Source organism: Monodelphis domestica, chromosome 4 (genome assembly GCF_027887165.1).
Source record: "Monodelphis domestica isolate mMonDom1 chromosome 4, mMonDom1.pri, whole genome shotgun sequence".
NCBI lineage: Eukaryota > Metazoa > Chordata > Mammalia > Didelphimorphia > Didelphidae > Monodelphis > Monodelphis domestica.
In genome coordinates this window covers 139,613,561-139,630,015 of record NC_077230.1, presented here as the reverse complement: position 1 = coordinate 139,630,015, position 16,455 = coordinate 139,613,561, and the positions used below count along the sequence as shown (strand labels likewise).

Below are 16,455 nucleotides of genomic sequence, written 5' to 3'. Positions count from 1 at the left end.
ACTCTTATTACAACCACAGGCCTTTGGCAGCTATTGCATAGAGTTCTAACTTATATAAAATTAATAGCATATCTATATTAGCAAGTTATCCACTGTGGAATAAAAGATAAGTGATACACTAATGATTCTTTTTAAATTTTTTTTTTACTTTTATACTTAGAAACATATATAGATCCTTATTCCAAATGCTTGTAGTACTTTGTATGAGTTTCTGAAGGAAGGTTTTGTTTATGTAAATACTCTACTGTACAAGTGCTTCCTTTTAAGCTCCTTAATTGTGAAATCAAATGTCATTTTTGCTCAGTGTTGCTTTTTTAAGAAATTAAATTGGATTATCAGTTCTGCTGAGGTGATAGCTCTTGAATACCAGATGCCTTGAAATATTTTGGGGCCTTTAAACATGTTCTGTACCCCTCCCCCATCTGCCAATTTTCCAAGTTTTGAATACTAAATCATACTGTATTTTTTTTTCCATTTGCCTGCAGTTGCTAAACATGTCTGTATGCTAAACAATGGAGGCTGTAGTCATCTGTGTCTCTTAGCCCCTGGCAGATCACACACCTGTGCATGCCCTACGAACTTTTACCTTGCAGCTGATAACAAGACCTGCCTCTCAAACTGTACAGCCAGTCAGGTAAGTAGAGGGTTGGGAAATTACTCCATGAATTATAGTAAAAATTTCATAACTTTCCTTTCTTTGCCTATTTCTTTGGCTACAAGACAGAGAGACAGAGAGAATGAAAGGAAGGTGGGAGAGAAAGAAGGGTGGGAGAGAAGGAAGGAAGGAAGGAAGGAAGGAAGGAAGGAAGGAAGGAAGGAAGGAAGGAAGGAAGGAAGGAAGGAAGGAAGGAAGGACCGACCAAGATATTCTGCTGGCTGTGTGTTAGAGTATGTGCTTAGAAGAGTACACAGTGTGGTTTGAACAAATAAAATGGTAGAAACCGATTTGCTGTGTGATGAGAGTGGGCCTTGAAGAACTGGTAAAACTCATCTGTAGATGAAAAAAAAAGGAAGGGGGAGAAATATTTTCCAAATGTTCCATCAATGTAGTATTATGGGAAATAGAATGAAAAACAAATTTGTATCTATTTGTTATGCATATCTAAAGTGTTTTTTAATTCAAATATATGATTGTTAATGCTAAAGCCTGAATTATCTTTATAATATGATTTAAAATATCTCACTACAACTGGAGGTGGGCCATTTAATTTCCAAATAGCTTTAATTATTAGGAAATATTTCTTAATTTCAAATCTAAATCTAATTCTCTTCTGCTTCTACCCATCACTCCTAGAGTTACCCTCTAGAAACAAACAGAACAAGTCTAATCCTATTTATATATGATATTCCTTTAAATACTTGTAGATGACTACAATCATGTATTGTCTAGGTCTTTTACTATTCCTCCAACCAATTCTTCATTTTGAATATTCTCAAACAGAGCCATAACCAGAAAGGAGTAACTGGGATTTTGCCTGAATGTCAACATCAGGAATGCACACTCTCTCCCTAAAGCTGACCTCTAGCCTACCATTCTATCATCTCTCACCCTCCCTACAAATACACTTTGCAATCTTTTGCCTGCTTCTACTATAAAACACAACTACCACCTAACCCCAAACTAGTCTTGTCACTCTCAGAGTAGCACCTCTCTCCAGGAGCTGGCCTTCTCCTCATTCTTGTGCAAATTCTGAGTGTGGTTGAGAGGAAAACAGTGAAGCTAGGCCACACTGGTTAGAAGAGTGTAATGATACTGTTGAGGATGTTAATACATTGGTTTCATCATCAGCTGGTCATTAGATTTATAGATTTGTTAGAGTTAATAGTTCTCTTTCCCATGATTGAGTAATTAATATCCAGTCAAATTTTTGTTTTGAAAACTACTCTCCTCCTTAATTGAAGTTTGACAAAACATAATAATTCTTAGTTGTAGTTCTGGTTTTGAGCCCCCTTACTACAAGATACATAGACATCAACATTAATGGGAGTAAGATTCAAAGAAATCAGAATGGAGATGTGTATATTTTTTAACATCATGAACACATTTCTCATCATTCCTAGTTAATATAGTTACTTTTCTTGCTCATTCAGCACTTAATTCAGAATCATCATTCCCCTCATTTCAGGCAATACTATGTATTGTATAGTACTTTGCCTAACCAGTTTTCTCCCCTAAAGACTGCAGACATTTCAACGAGGTTTCTGTATGCACAACTTAGGTGGTAGTTTCTTTTCTGCAAGACCATGTCTTCCATACAGAAAACTGATCATGGCTCTATTCACTATTCTACTTTGTTTCTTCCTTTCTCTCAACTCTTTGGTTGATCAGTTCAACTCAGCACCACATTTTCTCCTCAAATTACTTGCTTCTTTGTCTTACTGCCACTTCTGTCTTGTTAAAATCCAATACTGAAGTACAACTACTTTAGGTCTCCTGAAGGCCCACTCAAATGTCGCTAAACAGAGATGGAGAAATCATGAACCCTGGGCACTGAATTCAAAATTAACCTCCTCAAGTTTCCCACCCCACCTCTTTCTTTATACTTAAGAATCTCACCTCATACAATTTGGAAAATATAATTTTCTATTTCCTCTCACAGTCACTAAATAGTATATTCCATTCTCTTCTTATTTACCTTTCCTTCAACAAAGAGGCAGCTCTTCTCTCCAAGTCAAGTTCCTTTATATATAACCTTAATCTCATCCATCTTCTCCGGAAGATGGCTTAGAGTAACCCCACTTCTAATCTTCACTTTCTCACTATTTCCTGACTCATTTAAAAAAAAAAAAAGAAAAACATCTTTCTACATCTTAATAACCTCCTAAGATACCATTCTATATGCCTCCCCTCTTTCTTAGATACAATATTCTTCTGGATCATAGATTTGAGACTTAAAAAAAAACAACAAAACCCTTACCTTTACCTTCAGGTGCCACTTTCTATGTAAAACCTTACCTGCCTAGCTTGCATTTACTTTACTACCTATACCTATATGTAGATATATGTTGTCACTCTCCAAATACTTTATAATCTATTTGAGTGAGAGAACGATTTCATATTTGTTTCTGTATCCCCTTCACCTTGCCTAGTTCTTGGCACATGGTAAGCTCTACATAAATACTTGTGGATCAACTAACTTATTTGTATGACAAGATACTGGGTCCTACCCTCTCTGCTCAGAAAGGCTTTGGGGATATGGGAAGGAGACATGGATTTGAACCTAATCCCTGTCTTCAAATACCAGATCTGCTACTTACAATCTACACAGTAATAGGCTGATCACCGAACTTCTTTAGACCTCCAGCTCTTTTATCCCTAAAACAAAGGCTTCCTTGTAGTTCTAAAATACCATGCTGGAACACGATTTCCTATCTCAGCTGACATAAAAGATTTAGAACAGTTGCTATAAGAGAAACTGGGGAAGCCAAACGTAAGCAGGTAACAAACCACAAAATGCTTTGCCACACTGAAACCTTACTTCACCCTGTAAACCATAGCCAAGGAAGTAAAAGGTTAAATATGATCCAAAGGAGAGGAAATCCAATATCTAAATGTACAGGGCAAGCTATGACAATATAAGCACAATTCGTTTGGTTAATTAATTTTTAAATAACAAATTCAAACTGTAACAAAATATAGTAAGACTTGGCTGGATGTTTTAATATTTTGCAAAATATAGACCCAGTCTGTAGAATCAAATATTACTCAAGACATAACATTTAAGTACATAAGAAAAGAACTGCCTTCATTCCACAAAGATTTATTGAAGGACTACAGTGTGCTAGGTTTTGTAAGGAATAGTAGGCAAAAGAGATTACCATCTAGTATGGATGATAGGGAATATACAGAAATAATCCTGATATGAGAGTGAGTGGGAAAAGTGACAATATGGATAAAGTACTCATGGAGATATCACTTCTAAATGGGTTCAAGGGGAGAGCTTTCATTGAGTAAGTGTCATTTAATGTAAATTCTAAAGTTTCATTCATCTTCAGAGATAATTACAGTATATAGATGCACATAAGAATGGATACAATTTGTTTGCCCTTACAACTTGGCTCATAAAATACTTTCTCAAATTATATAAGCCAATGTTTACAATTGATATTTTTCTAGATCATAGATTTGAGGGGGGGGGGAGAACTTTCTAAACCACTGATGTGACAATTTCATTACCAGCTCCATTGCTTTAGTTTCAAGAATTATATCTTGAAAGAATGGTGCTTTTTTTGGTCTATAAGTCATATGATTTAAGGGACAGTAAATTGAGTTTATCTCTGATGGAAACACAATTGTAAGCTAAGTAGATAAGAATATAAGCAAACAATGGACCTATTCAACCTTTGGTGTAGTACAATAAGTTTATAGGGGGAAATTGATTAAATAAGTTATCTTCTAAAGGGGTTATTTTTTGGTCATCTGAAGGTCATTAGAATCAATGACATGATGCCAGTGGTAGTAGAGTAATTCTATCAAATTGTTAGCTTACAAAATAGAACTTTGCTATATTCAAATTAACTCCACTGGGTTTTAAAATGTATGAAACCCAAGTGGAGACAGATAAACTCTTCTGAGATTCAAAAGAAAATCCCTTTAACACTACTAACCTTTACAAAAGTAAATGGCTTTTCTTTTTTTGAAAGTTACTTAGTGATGATGTAAATGAAGACTTCTACTTCAACTAAAGCAGAGTACATAATGGGATTTTGTGTCCCTTATTCTTGTGCAAGTGTTAGAATGAATTTCCTTTAGTAATTACTTTATAGTCTTCACTTCTTGTGGGTGATAAGAATGTAATCCTTAATTTATTTTATGAAGATATTAGTCTTGGGGAACATTTACTGTGAAGGATACTTTACATTTATATTTAGTGTTAATCTTCTTTAAGTTAGTGAATTTAAGGATGAAAAATGGATCACAGACCAGAAATAGAAAAGATCTTCCTTCTGAGAGTAATGAAAAGATGCTGATTAGCATAAAAACTGTAACATGATAAATATATTTTACCCTTGCTTTCTCTTTACTAAAAACGTCTTTTTATAATCCTATTAAAAATGAAACAGATAGCAAATCATGGGGCTGTATATGGTTCCAATAGTTAGTGTTTATTTAATAAGACTCATCTAGTGAATAAAAAAACTTTAGAGATTTTTTTTAACATCACTATTTGAAGGACTTTCAAAATACACCAATGTCATGGAACTTTTTAAGTGCTACATTTGATCTATCTGTAGTTACTATAGGCAATAGAATATCTGTGTGAGCGTGTGTTTTACCAAGGCATTTCATTACTAGCCAGTCACCCTCTGTGACAATGATTTTCTCCCTTCTCCTGCCACCATGGGAGGCAGAAATACAATAGACATGAATATAAGCTAAGCCAATACAGGCAAAACAGCAGAACAGTCACATTGTCACTTGGATTCATAGCCCTGTTGTTCAAAGATAACAAACAGGTTTCCAAATCAGTTCTGCTGACCTTTAATAAAGATGAATAATCAAATGCACAACAATTTGCTGAGGGATAGGAGATATGGTGAAGAACCAACTGAGCTAATAAAATTATGATTACCCTTATCCCAAGTCAAATGTGCTTTGTACAACAATGCCTGTGACCTTTTCTCATCTTTTTCCATTCTTCAAGAAACTAATACAGTCACAGAGATTCCTCTCCACCTTCACGCCTTTCTTCACGTTAGCAGAAGAATATATTCACTGTCACATTAAAGTTAATGGCAGTGTCTGCCCTTGGATCAGCTTAATGTCATGCAAAACAAGTTCAGCAAAAGCTAACAACAAGCCCTCTGTTGGCTTAAAGAAAGCCAGTGCACATTAAAGGATACAATGGAGGTCATATTTCCTCCTAAATCTATTCTGTCTAATGAACAATTATAAGACATTGACCACATGCAAGGTATTGTTTGAGGTGGAAGAGATAGGACGACAAAGATGAAATGCTTTCTACCTTCAAGGAGTTTACTTTTTACTAAGACTAAACAATTTGTTCAGAGTTAAGTGCAGCACATAAGAATCCCAGACTTTAGGTTTTGGAATATTGAAGTCTAGAATTAATGTGATTTGTTATAAAGAGTCTGATGAGAGGGAAAAAAAAAAACCTAAATGGTGAATAGGTGGGGGGATGGTCATGAGGAAAGTCTGAACAGCTGGATTAAAGTATAGGAAGGGAGAGTTTGGAGTAGTGGTGGTAATGCTGCTTAGAATTGCCAAGTCACAGAAAAGGGAAATAGAATGCCACATACTGAGAACATCAATCCTAATTGGGAAAGTGTTATACATGACTAGTTTTTCTATTATCTGAATCTATCTTATCAAAACTGAAAATAAATGCCAATAACTGTCTGTTACATGGAATGTGTTGTAAAAATAATTCATGAAAACCATTTCTTGAATGACAACTATAAAGGGCCATCATCTCTCTAACTTTAATTTGGGAAAAATATTGAAAAATGTGTATTTCATTGAATTTCCTTGGGGACAGGGAGGGGAATGGAGTTTTTGTTTTAAGCATGGAGAAATTGCCTGAACTCTCTGCTAGTTGGTTGACATAATTAAAGGAGTCTGGAATAGAAGAGACACTTTTAGTCTGTCAAAAAATTCAAGTACATGTACCATCTCTTAAGAAAGCACATATTTTTCTGTTTCCTGTACTTTCTGCAGGTGAGAGATGAACAAAATATTATTGAGAAGGATTATTTATGGTCTCAGGCCTTCTCGGGAATATATTAGTTATGCTTTCTTGGTCTCTGCTGAGTAGGTCAAAAGTGATGGGCAATACTAGAGGCAATAGTATTTCTGTCCCTGGATGAAATGGGATAAAGACCAGGGGCCTAATTTACATAGATTATGTGCCAATAATGTTTAGAGATTTTGTATCTTGGTCAAATGAGAACCAAGTGATATATGAATAAAGATCTGCTTATAGAATCTCCAGCCCTCCAGTGTTCATTGTCACTTGATACTTCATTGGGGTAAAAAATAAACAAACCAAAAAAACCATCATACTTTAGAGTACCCAAATGAGGAATTATTGCTTTTCCTGGTCACTCTTCTCCTTTTTTTCTTTAGATGGTAAGACAGATGGGAAAATAAAATGCATCCATGTTGAAGTGGGTAGCTTTATGGATTATTTTGGGGAAAAAAAACATTTTTAATATTTGTTTAACCCCCTCTCCCCATCTAGTTTATCAAAGGCATCTTCTCGAAAAAGTTTTGTAGCTTTATTTTGTGCTATATTTTCTACATTATTATTATACTTCCTATGGGATGAACACAGATCATTATGAGTCAACTCAAATTCATAAGCCGTAAGAGTAGATATTTTAATGAGTGGAAGTGCTTGCTATATTAGCTTGAATTCCCTTAATAAAATATTTCCCCCAGTAAGTCAAATTAATTTAGAATATGTAAGGGAATGAGTATGTGTGGAAGTAGAGCATTTCCTAATGTTCAAGCAATTTCTACAAAGTAGAACCTGGTAATTCATTCAAGTATCTATCAGAATAGAATTCATATTTATACCTCCTGTGGGAGTTTCTTGGAATTGTCTGGGAAATTTAAATTTCATTTTTGGTTTCCTAGCTTTTGCTAGTGACTCCTCAGCCTTGAGTTCATCTCTGTTCACTCCATTTCTATTTTTAACAATTATTAATGGGACTTTGAATTGATTAGGAAATCTGGAGAGAGACCATTTCCTTTACAAATTATTTTTCTGCCTTTAATGATTTTTAAAAATCAATCAAGAATGGATTTTTAATATTTAATATTTTTTATTTTCATTACAGACACACACACATATATACAATATTATGCAGTATGACTAATTGTTTTCTTTTTAGTTCCGATGCAAAACTGATAAATGTATCCCATTCTGGTGGAAATGTGATACTGTGGATGACTGTGGAGATGGATCTGATGAACCTGATGACTGTCGTGAGTATATTTAGAAATGATGACATTTAAAATTTAGTCTCTTGAATCACATATGCCTACAAAAATTGAAGCTAAGACTCAAAATCTGCCTTTTGCTATCTTTTAAAAATTAAAAAAAGATTTTTTATACCACTCATCACTTTCAAAAATCATGAAGTAAAAATTATAATTCTCAGAAAAGTTATGTATGGCTGTTATATTTAGGATGACTTCATCAGACATTTATTCAAGAATTATATAACTTTTGGGGTGATCTTATCTATGAAATAATTACAACCCTGTGTAACTTTTTGTAAAAGAATATTCAGCATACTTTTGATGTGACACAATACAAAATTAGAATACATAAAAATTTAAACTCTTTGACATATTGCAAACTCAAATTATATCTTTAGATAAATGCAATTTTTCAACTTTTCTATTAAAATTTTGAAAAGAATCTTCAAATTTATATTTTCCTATTAACTAATTTTGAACATTGCTATTTTGTAAGCTCTCAAGCTTTGAACAGCTACAAATGTCAGAGTTGCTACATATCTCTGACCAGAGATCTATGTGTGAGTGGCACTGCAAGGTATTATTTCTTAAAATATCACTGTTAACTTTGGTCATATTGCACAATCAGCAAGGGACTTTCCTGTGATAGTCCTTTAGAGGTCACTGAGTTGGCCATTCTAATACTGCCCTGTCAGTTTCAAGATGAATTGTAGTCAATCATGATAACACCTTCAATATCCCCCATGATGGTTGCCATGATTTTGACTTTGACAACTGAATGCTAGATCTTTAGGTCAAGTAAAGAAAGACACCGTTTTTATCCCACTGAATACAAGAAAGTTGGGGCAGTGAAACTCTCTAAAATTCTAGTCATGCTAAACAAAAAGTAAACTATTTGAAAATCAACATCTCTGCTTAGAAAATTATTTGAATCAATTACTCAAGTCTTTAAAACAAACAAAAAGCCCTTTTCTTCTTACAATCAATACTGTGTATTTGTTCCATGAGAGAAGAGTGATATGGACTAGGCAATTGGAATTAAGTGACTTGTCCAAGGTCACACAGATAAGTATCTGAGACCATATTTGAATCTAGGACCTTCCATGTTTAGGCCTGATTCTTAATCCACCAAACCACGTACCTACCCTTTACACCAGTCTTGAAATAACTCTCAAAATGTATTTTTGTTAACCTTTATAAGTGTTAAAATTAATAATTTGGCTAAATATATGAAAATTATAAATCTTTTATTTACAAAAGAGGTGGAAAGAGTGAAATCAGAGAAATACAAAAGTCTAGAGAAGACATTAGCCTATCTAACTAAATATTGTTCCAGTGCTTGGCTCAGACAGTTAGTAACCTTCAACTGGAATTAACATCTCTCCAGAAGATAGGAAGGGAAAGCCAGCTATCCATTCACCCAAGTTCCCTCCCAGAGGCAGGTCAAGACAATGATTGGAGCTGAAGGTAAATCCTGAGGCCTACTATTTCCCTTGAGCCTTCTTCCTTAAGCTGACTTCCTTCTTGAAGTCCAACTTCTTCTTGAAGCTGACTTCCTTCTTGAAGTCAACTTACTCTTTTAGGCCCAGAAATTCAGGCTCTTTTATGGTGTGGTTCTTGTCTCTTCCCCTTTTCACAGAGACCAATCACAGCTTCCAAATTGTCTAGCACTGCCCATCGGGTAGTATTTGTGGGAACCAGTTCTCACCTTCTGAAGGTCAATTTCTCATTATAAAGGTTCACAGTTTCCTGATTGAATGGTGTCTGTGGGTGTGAACTCTTAAAACAATTTACAAGTTTCTGACTAACTGAGTTATCACTCATTTTCTGGAGTTATCAGTCATTTTAGCAAGTGACTTGAGAACTCTTACTTAATGTTCACGCTTCACACTTTCCAGAGCACACTGGTTCAATAGGGAGTTTTTCCAAATTATGGTTTAGGATACATATATTGACAAAGAAATGCAATTAGCATCTCCACTAGCCCCCTACATTACAAGTAATGATCTCCCCTTTTAATTCTCTATATCTCCAGAAATAATATTTCTTATGACCCTTCATTGTCCCAAAAATCATCACAGGAAAATCTTTTAGGTTAGTGGGTACATAGCTGTGCTGGAAATATTTCTTCCAGTAATTATAGCTCTTAGTATATAGACTGAGAGTCTTATTATAGCCTGAAAAAATTTTGATGGTAAAGAAATATTTTCCGAGATTGTACCTACAGGTCAGGATTAAAGAATAAAAGATAAAAATCAGAAATAATTGTGAAGAAAGTAAATGTTGGAATAACAGGCATGGTGTAAATTCACCATTAAACTTAACCAAAACAAAACTTTTTTTTTTTTCCCAAGAAATGTTTAATAAGTTATAGAGAAGGGCAGAACACTGTTTTGGACAATAGAAGAGGTATAAAGTTTAGAAAAGAAATAATTTCTCTCTCTAAGGAGCTTAAAATCTAGAGAGATCCCAAATACTGACAAAGAGCTATGATAAGAGATAAGATATGATAAGCCACCAGAGCAGGACATAGTTCCATGCAATATTTAAAGAAAGAAAAATAATTTCTGGTTTATTAGGGAAGGCTTCATGAAAGCAGATAGGCTGCCAATGACAACATTTTATTTTTTCATTCCCAATCACTTGTATGAAATTCAAACATGAAGTTTGAATATTTTTAAAAGAATTGTTTTAAATTAAATTAAATGAAAAACTTATTTGGGTCAGAGATTGCACATTCTAGTTGTTCTATCTCTCTGTTCAGGGGTGGAGTAGGAAGCCAAATTGTAAGCAACTGAGAAATGAATGGAAGATAAAAAAAAAAAAGACATTAACTACAGACAATCCTTACTCAGAGTTTTATTGAGAAAAGGAAGAGATGAAGATGATGGGTTGAGAGAATGACAGAGTGAAGTAAAGGTTTTTGATTGATTTGATAAACCTGAAGATATTTGTAAATATGGAGATGGAAAGGCAGTGGCTAAGGAGAGCTCAAAGATAAAAGGGAATGAAATTGTGAATTAAGTTTCTTGTGTACATGGAGATTATCTTTTTCTCAAAGACTAATGGATGTGATGAAAATAGATTTAAGGTATGCAGTAAGATAGGAGAGAGAGCTTGTGATATATGGCTTCTGTTTTTCTGGTGAAGTTGGATTCAAAGCTTTGTGTTGTGAGAGAAGGTAAAAAAATGCAGAAGGTCTGAAGAGACATTTTGGAAGTACTGTTGTTGATAAAAATGATAGTGAACTGGGAAAGAATAAAATAATTGATTGTAACTGTTAATACCCAGGTAATATTAAAATCACATAAGTCTCTAGTGAACTCCAGTCACAGTTTAACAATTCTTGCTAGGACTGTCTAGTAAAATGTAAGTTGAGGGTAAACCCCAAATTGGAGTTTGGCAAGATTTGACACATATTGGAAAAGGGTATTCAAGTGATTCAAAGACAGCTTGATAGTGTATAATTAAACTAGTCAGTTGTTTAGTCGAGAATATAAAGACAGGGACGTAATGTCCAAAAAGGAGTAATGGATTGGGAGAACAGGTGGGAATGGATGGATTGGTAGTTAAAAAACAAAGGTTGCATGAAGTATAGGATATGTTTGCTGGCATACTCTTTGATGAATATTGGTCTTTTTCTATTCCCTCAGGGCAAGACTAATATTTTATTTGTTTATTTTATAAAATTATCATGCATTTATTTGTTCTCTCTTCCTCCCTCCCTTCAGCTGGAAAAAAGGAAAAATTATTTCCTAGTAACATAACATACATGGTCAATTTTCCCACTTTGATCATGTCAAAAAATATGTCATATTGTATGTCTTGAGTCCTTCACAATTCTGTTAGGAGATGGATAGTATTGTTTTATCCCTGGCCTCTTGAAGTCCTTGGTTTAATCAGTCATGGGTGACAAAACAATAAACAGTATATTATACCTGTAATCAGCATTACTATCCCTGTGTGTTGTTGTGGTAGAGTCACAATAGAGATCATGGGAATTTATAAGTTATAAGGAGTTTAATCATATATTTCCCTGGTCAACATTATATTGAAGTTCTCAAGAACCTGGAATGGGGTTGGAAGACAATAAGCCAAATGAAAGTAGATAAAGGAGGGTGGAGTCATTACCTAGAAATCAGTAGACACAAAAAAATTCCAACACAGAGATTTGAATTGGATTATAAGATGCATGGAATGAATCTCAAAGGATTATTCATGAGAAATGATTGAAAAAGGAATCTCCTGGAAGTAGGAGTGAAGAGCTAGGAACATACCTTTTACTATCCCTGGCCCATTTTTTCAGAGTTCATGTGAAAATGAGCATCTGGTATCTCAAAAAGGTGATTAGGATTACTGCAACTTTTGGAAATACCAGTGTCCATGTGTGCATAAAAATGAAAAAGGAAATAGATGTCAAATAAAGATGATAAAAGACATGCTATTAACAGTATGCAATGGAATGGAAGACAGCATGAGAAGGTGTTCTCTGGAGACCATAAACCTTATATAGTTAGGGATGAGAGTATGTGGAGAGAGATAAGAGAAAATGAGGATTTTTACCTCTACAGATACTGACTCAATAACAGGGATAGAAAGAATAAAAACTGAAAATTTGACTGAGATAATATTTAGAATAATTGAATGGTAGGGAACCCACCCTCTAGGGTGCTGTGATAATAAACATGGCTTCCATGTAGACTCTCACTGCCCCTGTCATTGAGAAGCCCTGGGTTTCTGGTAGCTATGTATCCCAGGTAGAAGAAAAAGGTGGTGATGATATCCTCTGGGGCCTAAGCTGAACTCATTCTGTTCCTATTTTGGAGCTTCAATCTAAGATCCAGGAAAATGGTATACAGCCAAAAGATATCTTGAATAATAAGAAGAACAAGAACAGTGATGATGAGGACAATAGCAAAATTAGCATTTATATAGGAATTATGGTTTACAATGTGCCTTACATGTATTATTTCATTCAATCCTTATAACTATATGAGGTTAGGTTCTTGCATTTTACAGATAAGGAGAGTGATGCTGAAAAATATTTAGTGACTTACCTAGAAACAAAGGGCTAGTGTGACAGGATCTGAACTCAGGTGTTCCTTAATCCAAGTTCTGAATGTGATAGAGACATTCAGCTCCCAATGGCTGGATGACTAGAAGCCAAGAATCCTTTTGCCATCTGAAGTGCCCTAAAGCTTGAAGGTTTTTGGGAGACCTGGAGGCTAGTTGTTGGAGATGAATATGAGAGGTCCTTTTCACAACCAGTCCTCTGAAAATCATTGTCAACAATATTTAAGTCTGTGAAACCACAATTTGAGTAGCAAAGAAAAAAATTTAAGATTCTAATAGTCATTTCTTGTTAGCTGTTCCTAATCTTGTTCTTATTTTCTTATACTTCCATGAATTCTCTAAACCCTAAATATATCTTCTTATCTCTGCCTATTAAAACCTCTGCTTTCTCAAGAAGCCACTCAGAAGCCACCTTGTTCAGGAAGCCTTCCATCATTATCTTTCCCAGCTGAAAGTGTTTTTTAACTCACTTTCTCTGAGCCTCTCCTTTGCCACTATCACACCTTACTTCCTGGTTTCCTTGTTTGCATTTCTAGTGTATGTCCTCTAGTAAATCATAAGCTCTTTGAAAGCAGAAACTGTGCCATTTTTTACCTTTGTAACTCCAGTGACTAGGACATGTTTTTCCAGATAGAAGGTGCTTTAAAAGAGTCTGCTGAATAGCTTAATTGAACTAATTCACAGAAATCTATTAAGAAACCATTATTACATTATAGATTTTATTTTTAATCAGGACTTAGTAACTCACTTTGTGGACTTCATTCACAAAATGACTATGTTTTATATGTGCATAATAGATATCAAATAAAAAAAATTCAGTTTTGCCATTAGGAATTATTCATTATGGTAACATCTGAATTTCTATTCTATGCAAAATGGTCCATTATTTATTGTAAAACATATTTTCTTTATTTAGCAGTAGAATTAAAATAATAAATATGAGTGGAACTTTATAATATAGCATAGATTATTGATATGAGTCATTCTGATATAATGAATATTTGAGAATATATCTTTATAAGAAAGATAAAACTAAACCCAAACAACCTTAACTCCTCTAGCATATCATAGGAAATACAAAGATAGGATAGTATATGGTTTTCTTACTCCAAATGTATTTAGAATGTTCTTTGTGAATATAGTCTATCTTTTTCACTAGCACCAATATAAATTTATTAAAATTAGAATAGATTTATATGTATTTCCATATTCTTTAGTTTTCTTCACTGTGATTTCCTGAAAGATGATCTGAAGTCTGCTTGAGTTATTCCTAGATTAGCAGCATATTGAATCAGATCACTTTCTGATTATGAGACATTAACATTTAACTTCAAGAAACATGTTGAATAATAATGTAATAAATATTTTGAATGTCAGAAAAGCAATATTAATAAGTTATGAGTCAAATCTTCAATTCCATAAGGCTTTTTGATTTTTTTTTAATTCTTCCTTCTTCCCCAGCTGAATTTAAATGTCAACCAGGCCGATTTCAGTGTGGAACTGGACTTTGTGCCCTTCCAGCTTTCATCTGTGATGGAGAAAATGATTGTGGGGACAACTCTGATGAACTCAACTGCGGTGGGTAATTATATGCCTAACTTAAGAATGTGAATCTAATTCTTAGCTGATTCCATTCTCATCTATTCATATTCAAACCCAGGCTTCAGTTCTGATTATTTTCTTCTCTCTCTATCTTGTAGATACACATGTCTGCCTTTCAGGTCAGTTCAAGTGTACCAAGAATCAAAAATGTATCCCAATAAACCTGAGGTGTAATGGCCAAGATGACTGTGGTGATGAAGAAGATGAAAGGGACTGCCGTAAGTCATCCTCGATGTTCTGTGTCACCACTGACCTTTTCTGGAAGCTGGGCTACAAATTTGCGTCTTCTGATTATTTGATGTAGCCTTATACATGGATATCAGATCAGGCAATGACTTAACAGGAACAGCAAGGATGGCTTATTTTAAATAATCATATGTAGTGAATGCAAACAGAAATCTAAAATTTTGCATTAACATAAAGGTAGTTGGAAATCATGTACAATTTTAGGAAGGGAATTAGTTTTCTTAAAATTAAAATGTAATTCTCCTCCCTCTCACCATTATTAGTAAAAAGGTGGAAGTATATGTCTTCTACAGTTTTAATTTGCCATTATTTCAACATGGACCATGGCCACAGCTCAAACTTCAAAATCATTCTTCTTTCATAGTAGCTTTTTTCCAGTTGATATTCCCAAATTGCAAGTGACATCTGCATGAAAATATAGCATACATATTAAAAAGAACCATTGTTCCAGGTCAAATTTCATTACAATTGACTACAAGGGTCTGGCCTAAATTTTTCATCCGATTTTTTAAAAATCAGTTATTACTTGGGATAACTACATCCTTGTTTAGGGGCCTATCATTTTATATTATTTTGTGTTTGTTTTAATGATATATCTTGTCACAGGACTTGTTCTTTAATAGATAAAAAATTAAAATACCTTTCAAAAGCAAACTATTCATTGATTTAATCGGGGGCAAGAAGCCCTTCACACAAAATAAAACGTTTTCAGGGAAAAGTTTTCATTCTCTGAGGAAATGAAAAGAATACCAATTATGTTTCAGTTTGGCTTTTTGAATATGTCATTTAACTAGAGAAGTTTTAATTGACATGGACTAGTAAAGAACTACAAATGCCAGGGTATTTTTTTTGTTCTTCCTTTTAATATATACATTTCCTTAAATAATATATCCAAAGCATGCCAGTTAACAGAGGTTAGAAGAAGTAACTGCAAACCTTCCTTCCTGGGGAATATTTATCTAAAATAGAAATTCTGGTCCTACGAATATAGTTTTTTAAAATATTGTTTCCTTGCAACTGCTTAGTACAATCATTCTTCTAATAGTAATCTCTTAAAATTCAGCTCTCCATTTATAGGGGCTTTGTGGTGGGGTATAGAAAGTTGAAAATTGAGATATTAATATTTAATGATAGAAACAATTCATGAAATTCCTATTTGTTCAACTAATTCATTTTCACTATCGTAGATAAAAGGTTGTAGTCTATTCATATTATTCACTCTGATTTTCCAAATCAATTATTTCAGTCATATGGGTCAAAGTATTCTTTTAAAATATATGTTATCTTTTAAAAGGGGTAAAATATAATTTATCAATTTGGGATTTTATGTTAAATTTGAGTTACTAAGTATAATCTAAAAATGTCTTTGGAAATAATATCATTAAATATTTTAAGTAGAATTTCATATAAAAAGGACTTTTCACCTAATTCACTCCAACAGGCAATAATAAAATGAAATTCCTTACTCTTTTTATCATTTCATCTTTATCTCCATTCCCTTCCTAAAAACAAAGCTAAAGTAAATCAAAATCATTTTCCTTTCCCAGAAAAAGGTGTCAGGATGTCATACAGATTTTTTTGAAGTT

General features: G+C 33.9%; 1 protein-coding gene across 7 annotated transcripts in view; it reads left to right on the top strand.

The window, feature by feature from the left end:
- The window catches only part of LRP1B (LDL receptor related protein 1B), a 2,480,145-nt gene that overhangs the window by 2,156,042 nt on the left and 307,648 nt on the right, over window positions 1-16,455 (top strand). For all 7 annotated transcript variants that reach the window (XM_007494117.3, XM_056797188.1, XM_056797186.1 and 4 more), the window contains 4 exons: window positions 486-634; window positions 7,858-7,951; window positions 14,483-14,599; window positions 14,722-14,841. In XM_007494117.3, coding sequence (XP_007494179.2) covers window positions 486-634; window positions 7,858-7,951; window positions 14,483-14,599; window positions 14,722-14,841 — 480 coding nt within the window. The remainder of the gene's footprint in view (window positions 1-485; window positions 635-7,857; window positions 7,952-14,482; window positions 14,600-14,721; window positions 14,842-16,455) is intronic.